The sequence below is a fragment of the Osmerus eperlanus genome, chromosome 13 (genome assembly GCF_963692335.1).
Source record: "Osmerus eperlanus chromosome 13, fOsmEpe2.1, whole genome shotgun sequence".
NCBI lineage: Eukaryota > Metazoa > Chordata > Actinopteri > Osmeriformes > Osmeridae > Osmerus > Osmerus eperlanus.
In genome coordinates, this window is record NC_085030.1 from 8030290 (window position 1) to 8038279 (window position 7990).

At 40.3% G+C, this 7990-nt stretch overlaps 1 protein-coding gene across 7 annotated transcripts in view; it reads right to left on the reverse strand.

Moving 5' to 3' along the window:
- pcdh19 (protocadherin 19) overlaps positions 1–4556 on the reverse strand; it is a 51521-nt gene extending 46965 nt beyond the window's left edge. For all 7 annotated transcript variants that reach the window (XM_062476163.1, XM_062476162.1, XM_062476160.1 and 4 more), the window contains exon 1: positions 2263–4556. In XM_062476163.1, the coding sequence (XP_062332147.1) occupies positions 2263–4415 (2153 nt within the window). In that variant the 5' untranslated portion in view covers positions 4416–4556. The remainder of the gene's footprint in view (positions 1–2262) is intronic.
- Positions 4557–7990: the final 3434 nt, after the last annotated feature.

The following is a 7990-nucleotide window of genomic DNA, read 5'->3' on the forward strand; positions in this document are numbered from 1 at the left end:
CAAACATGCCAAAACCACAGAAGCGCGCACACACAAGAACACATGATATCAAAGAGCACCACCAGAATATGCAGTCAAAGCGCAGCCCACACTAATTCCCTTTTTTCATTACCAAGCCCCACTGGCAATATGGAGTGCAGGAGAGTTGTAGATTCAGATTCATTTAGAAATTATCTGTGCCTGGTGCTAACTTGAGAAAAGCATTTGGACGCTAATCAGCAAAAATGAGAAAGCCAGAGATTCTTTATCGAAATATGCCAATGTCCATTCTTCATTTTGCAAATGTATAAATGGAAGCTGTATATTAAGCAGCTTGTGCTCTCAAGCCATGAATCCCATCTGACCATGGTCTAGTCTACTGGGTTTTTAACATGTTCAAACATTTGCATAGAAACCCCTTTAGAAAGACTATATTTAGCCTGAGTGGGAAGATATATTAGACCTTTATATTGTAAGTGCAAAAAAAACAGGTTCTAAAAAAAATGTTTTACAAAGAAACGTTGACGTCCTGTATATGTAGAACACACTAACACGGTTTTGTCATTGTATGTCTTCTTATTATCAAAGAAAATGTATGAAAACAGCACTGGACTGTAATCTTTTCCAGGCCATCTGAAAGCTGTTTTTCTCCCTAGATTCAGAATGGGAGAAAAGGGAGGTTGTAAGAAAAAAAAAAAAAAAAAAGTGACTGTCATTGTCCACACTGGTCCTGGCCCAAATTGAAAACCTGTCTGGAAACATCTTCCGACTGACAGAGGACAGGCAATGAAGTGCAGATAAAACACAGCTCAGATTCGCGGTACTGTAGCTATTCAGAAGAACAGCACATCAATACTGATTAAGAGCCAGACGGAAAACTCATTCCCACATAGGACTTTCAAAGAGATGGGTATGTGGGATACAGAATAAATTGCTGATTTTGAAAATTGTGAATTTTCTGTTTTACTTTTAATGCCACCAAGCCAAACTCCCATGTGGTCTACTCGCAAGATGACGTCTCTTTATGATAAAGCCAGAAGGATGCCTTAAAGGTGCCGTGTCACATATAACGTTGGGCCTAAACACCTGTGGAAATACAGACGTTGTATTGTTTTTTTCAGATAAGCTCTGACCAACAAAGTAATCTTGGACATGTATGACTTTAAGATATTTAAGATTTAAGATTTATCTAGATTAATATTGCATTCCATTTGGCCTATAATATTCTTTGTAAAATATGGCCCACTTCCCATGCTTTTACAAGCTTGGGGAAATCCTAGTCTTTGCATGATTGGCCTAAATCAACTTCACATCAACAAAATTACATTCAGAAGAAAATATGATAATGGCTCCAGGTTAAATTCACAAATGCAATCTATATGTAAATTTGAAGAGGTAATGTAGCACAGGGAAATCAGAGTGGGAGCTGATGCTACAGATTTATGAAGAAAACTGCCTTTTCAATATGAAAGATCAAGCAAATAATGTCCTTGGCCAGGCTTGTCATCAGCCCAACGGTTCATGAGTTAGAGGTCAAAAGCGGATCACTTTGAATTATTCAAAGATAATGAGCTGCTTGTCGTAATTAGCTTCATTATCTTACGAGAGAAACGAAATGTTACAGTTAAGTGATTTGGTAAATGATCTTACATCTATCTGCTTTATCAAGAATCAAATCATCATTAATTTTATGAAAAGGAGCTTGGGCGATGGTGGGTGGCACAATATTTGTGGGTAACGTTTATGATTGATTAGGACAAGTGGGTTATTAATTGGCCTGCGACACACCCACAAATTGAACCTGGCAATTCCACTCCCATATTTATGAACCAATTGTTTACCAGGAGAGATTGACTATGTAAATCAATAAGCCAAGGCACCACTGATACAATTTCAATTTGGTTAGATCACCAAAGTCACATTCACACCCAAACACTAAAATCTATCTTTTGAATTGTTCTTCTTCATAACCTCTCTGATATAATTTTTTTCATAATAGCCTAAATAAACAGCTGTATGTTTCTATGAACCCCGTTGCATGTCTTACATGTCTTTATGTTGTGCCTACAGTCCTTAAAGCCAATTTACTTTTGGGCGTATATTGTCGTGCATTAGGCCTTCTACCGTGGAACCATTAAACCATCACACTAATACCATCCTAGGCACACACAGACACACACACACACACACACACAGCAAACACCATTAGGTGGAATGATGTTGTAATGTATAGAAGGAAAGATTTGACATTAAATAAGAAATTATATATAATGTTGTCAGTACCTGCAGTTGTATGTTCGGATTTCCTTGTTATCCCTTTTGCACTTTACAGCAACAAAGATCATGGTGACAAACAGGATAGCAGCAATTGAACCCAAGGCAATGATGAAGATCAGAGACAGGTTTACAGGTCCGATAGACTCCTGTGCGTTCAAGTCTGGTGACAGGTAGACCACAATGTATGCTGATGCTGATAGCGAAGGCTTCCCATGGTCTCGTGCCACAACTGTGATCTCGTAGGTGGATTTTGCGTTCTCCCCGAACATTCTCGTTGATCTAACTTCGCCATTCACCTGGTCGATTTCAAAGAAAGCCCTGTCTCCTTCTGAGATGGAATATGTTAGCCTTCCATTTTCTCCCTCGTCGTAGTCGTCGGCTTTAACTTGTGTCACCATGTAACCTACTCCAGCGTTTCTTGGAATGGACACTTCGGCTGTGCCATTTACCAGAGGGGGGGTTGTCATAATAGGTGTATTATCATTGACATCCAGTACAACAATACGCACTGTTGCATTACTTGATAAAGATGGATTCCCATTGTCTCTGGCCAACACTTTGAAATCAAATGTCCTTGTGTATTCATGGTCAAAAGATCTCATGGAATAGATACGACCTGATGGATTAATGCTGACATAGGTGTTAACGTCCATGTGTTTTATTTCACTTGGAACTATTGTGTACGACACGGTTCCGTTCATGCCCAGGTCCGGATCTACAGCTGATACTGCCAGCAAACATGAACCAGGCAGGTTGTTCTCCAGGACCATTTCTTGGTAGTGGGGTTTTAGGAAATGAGGGGGGTTGTCGTTTTCATCAGTTACTCTAACGACAAAAGACTTTGTGGCTCGTAAAGGTGGAATACCGCTATCCTCTGCTTGAATTGTGAGATTGTACGTGTCTCTTTGCTCTCTGTCCAGTCTACCTTCAACAAGTATAGTTGAGAAGCTCTCGTATTCTTGCAGCCTAAAAGGTACGTTGCCCTGAAGCCTACACTGCACTTTGCCGTTGGCGCCCGAGTCCTTGTCTGAAACCCTCACCAAAGCTATCACGTATCCACGAGGTGCGTTTTCACTTACTTCCACCATCTCAGTGTTCACCGACAATAAGCTAATGACAGGTGGATTATCATTAGAGTCCATGACGTTCACTGTGACTTTGCAATGCGCTGGTATTGAATTGGGACCTAAATCTTTGGCCTGAACGTCAATCTCATATATGTGCATGGATTCATAGTCCAGGACACCATTTACGGTGATAACGCCGGTTCTGGGATCAATTTTGAACGCATCCTTCGTTTTGTCTGTGACGTAACTGTTGAATGAGTACACAACCTCGCCATTAGTGCCCTCGTCGGGATCCGTTGCGTTTAAGTCTATAACTACTGTATTGATGGGAGAATTCTCCATCACATTAACAGTATAGACAGACTCATCAAAAACGGGATTGTTGTCATTCGAATCTATTACTCTGATGTTTAACTGAACAGCGCCAATTTTAGGAGGGTCTCCCCCATCTTCCGCACTGATTTGATATGTGTAGTGAGACTGCGTCTCCCTGTCTAAATATTTTAGCACCACAAGCTCAGCAATCTTGGACCCATCCCCTCTAGTCTTTACATCCAAGTCGAAAAGCTCATTCGGGGTGATGGAATATGATTGCACACCGAAGATGCCAGAGTCCGGATCGCTTGCCCCCTCTAGGGGAAACCTTGTATCTGGAGAGGCATTCTCTGAAATCTCGATGTCAATGTGGTTTGTTGGAAATCTAGGTGCATTGTCATTCAAATCCTTAATTTCAACTTTTATGACACAGATTTCCATCGAGTTCGACTTCGACATCACTTCCAGAGAGATAATGCACTTGGGGTTTTGTCGGCAAACTACATCCCTGTCGATTTTTTGTTGGGTCGTAAGGATTCCAGCCGGACTGAGTTCCACCCATCGCGGCTCCGAATTGGAGATCACACGCAAGTACGGAGGTTGAGGTGCAATCTGAAATCCTTGCAGTTGTGCGTCCTTTGTCACATTTCCAATGACTGAACCTGGTTTCTGCTCCTCGTTTATCCAATATTTCAAATTGATCACAGCCTCAGCCCCAGTCCAACATAAAAGGACGACCAAAAGACATTGTATCAAATCCATTTCTCTGTTTTGCATTGTACCTGTTGATGTTCTTTCTTCCTTTTCCGTAATTAGGATCTTGTATATAAACAAATAACGCGCACGCCTTCACGTTAGAGATAACAGGCAAAATGTTCCAATTTGTTCATTTCAATCAAAAAGTTGTCCGGGGAATAGATTTAAGATTTAAACAGATTTGTTTTAATCAATATTCAAGTTCAAAGTATTTTTACTTCATTGCACTTCATTGCACTAAATCGAATCCTCCAGCCTGCTGCAGAGCGCGAGATATTGGGGAGGACAGCAACGTGAAAACATACTGAATGGTTTCAGAACAGTGATTTACCCATGTAAATCGGCGCAGCTCATATAACCTGGTACGCACGACTGAAAAGATGAACAGACCATTTCGATCAAATAAAAAAAATAAGCTCAATGATTTATTCAAAAAGGAAAATTCCGATTAACAAGTCCACTATGATAAGTAGATATGAATAGAGGTTTTAGAAATGTTCCAGTTGAATTATAATCAGAATCACGATTTGTCCATTGTTAAAGCGTATTTTAGAATAATAGGTTCATTGATAGATTGAATAAATTGTGGCGTTTATTCCTCTTGAGCAATTAAATCAAATTGCACATCCGATGAAAACATCAAAATCGACTCCGGATTGAGAAAATCATGGAATAAAGTCCAGTTATTTTAGGCTGTAGCAGGAATTGTCTCATTGATGTCCACAGTTACCTTTCTATTTCCAGCCGCGGAGCTTGTTCTTCTCACTATTGCAAGAAGCTTTCTCCTGCTAATTAATTTCCTTAAATCTGTCACTTGGAAAAATGCTGTTTAACATATCCCAGTGTTGTCAGTGTAAAATCCACTGTGTGCACAACCAGAGTAAAAAGATGAAGCGCTGTCATAAGAAGAAGCAGTTCATGTCAGAATGCAGCAGAACTAAAAGCATTAGAATATCCAACCTGGATGAGGCGAAAATCTCCACTCGTTGGCAGTAGCCAGTTAGTTGACTCCAATACACGCTCCTCTCGCATCACTAGTGAACACTGCCGAATGCACAGCTCAGCGCCTGGCGCTCCGTCTCAGGACCCGCAATACCCTCAACCAATCAGAGGTTACACAGGAGGGCTGGATTTGCTGGTGGGTGGGGCGAAGTACAGCAATGAAACTCTGCCAACTACCTGTACTTTTGCTGCGTGAGAATGGAATGGGTTAAATTTGGACACTACTACATAGGCTATATTTCTGGATGTTAATAATCAAAATAAGGTAGGCTCGTGTGTGTATTTCCAAAGCTCCACAACATGGCGTAGGCTACTTTGTGGTCTGGTCGCTTCATTTATCTTTTTAGTCGACAACTGAATGATTAGTAATCTCATTCAACTTTCCATTCCAATGTATGTATGCATATTCCTCTATGCCGTGACATTTTCAGATGTAAAATAAATATTTTGGTCTAACATAGAGGAGGGAATGGATTTTTCCTCTGGCAGAAACAGGTGATTGCGGCCAATTTAAACTGGAGGACATATCGGGACTCGGGAGGCAACACTTGCAACGTAGGCTAAACGAATGCGCAGAACAGCATCATGTTGAGCTATTGTAGTCGATGGGCTTGTTGCCTGCGCACAGACATGTTTTTTTTTATTTTTTTACAAGAAATGTTGTGAAGAGATCTTTGTTTCTTGTTTTCAACGGCGGATAGGCTATACGTGTTGTCAATGACTATGACATAAACACAAAAGATGAAAACTGCTCCATTAAAAGACCCACCATGCTGAAAAATGACACGACTCATGTTTAATTGGCTATAGGTTGTGTTTGTAGTCAACTCAGTTGTAGGACAGTAGGCTATATATAAAGGTCCGCGTAAGTCATCTCTCGCTCTCTCTCTCTCTCTCTCTCTCTCTCTCTCTCCGTCGTCTGTTTTGTCTGTCCCTCTCACCACACAAACACACACACACACTAATAAGCACATGGTACGCTCTCTTCCTCTATGTATACACTATGAATGGTTGAATCCGAACTAAAACAGATTCCGTTCGGAAACACGAAACAAAGGTAGGCTACAGTTGGAAGCAGCATGGTATATTCCCGTTAGAATCAAAATAAGCTTTTCTCAAACAAAAAGCTCACTGCTGCATGTCTGGTCTGTTTAGTTATATGAAAACAATCTGCAAGTAAGAGAGGAAGGTAATGAGAAAACATATCTAATCCTACAGGTGTCACGTCTCTTTACGGGAACCTCCCCAATACCCGCTCTCATGTAAAATGACGCATTTAGGTAGGCCCTATACTTGGTTCTTTGGACGATTTTGTTCTGCTTTCACAGTATTATTAGGGTTCCTCCGATAGATATTTTTGATATTCGCTCATAATCAGATTTTGATTAGGCAGCACCGCACTCTTAAAAGATTAACACCTCAAATATTTTTGTCGTAGAGTAGCCTACATGTTTCAAAATAATACACTGTAGCCAATCATTGTGCATTTTCTTCTTGTTGTCTGCATAACTCCTCATACATTTCCCGATCTCGGGATTCTTCACTGAGGTAAACTTGGCTCATGATATCCAAGACTAGAGGAACCACGTTTTAAAGTCACAAGGGTGACACCTAGCGTCCTTTTCCTGCTTGTCTTTGCTCTCGACGTTGACCCAAGCACGTTTTCCATCTTCCCTCAAGTAGATGCTTTTTTTTCTGACTCACATGAAGTGAAGTATGAGACACTGCATACGCTTAGTTAAAGATTGTATATAAAAATTCACAACTATCTTTAGCTTGACAAATAGAAACGAATGCGAGTTTTTTTGTACAGCCACATAACAATCTCTTATGAAATATGACAGTTATTTTGATAAACTGTGGGTGTTTGTTGACAAGGAGATATCAAAGTGATAGGGTATTATAAAACCATATAATGTCAAGGCTTTTTCTAGTAATTTTTGAGGCCATATTGAAAAGACAGTCGAGATTGAATCTATAATGATATAATGCACTCTATTTGGTGATGAAGTTTATAAACAAAGTAGGTTTTTCTTGGGAAGGAGAAATTAAACAGTTAATCTAAATATTGTGAGTTGGCCAGTTAATAATGCTACTGATTTGTCTCTTCCATGATGGTTGCAATTATGTGATAAACGACAGTATTAACCTCTCAAAATGATAGGATGGAACTTGGTTTTCTACATAAAAAAACATAAATCCATATTGTGCTTTTAAACAGCCCCCAAAAAGTCACGCAAACATCCATATTGTGTGTTTGTATTACATTCCAGTCCAACCTGGATACATCTCTCTCTCTCTCTCTCTCTCTCTCTCTCTCTCTCTCTCTCTCTCTCTCTCTCTCTCTCTCTCTCTCTCTCTCTCTCTCTCTCTCTCTCTCTCTCTCTCTCTCTCTCTCTCTCTCTCTCTCTCTCTCTCTCTCTCTCTCTCTCTCTCTCTCTCTCTCTCTCTCTCTCTCTCTCTCTCTGTTGCACTTAGCAATCTGCTTCCCTTTTTGACTGTCTGCAAGGGCTTTTGATCTTGCCACACTGAGTGATGCATATGTAGGGAGTTCTAATCTAAGCTAGCATTTATTTGAATGGATCTCAAATGAC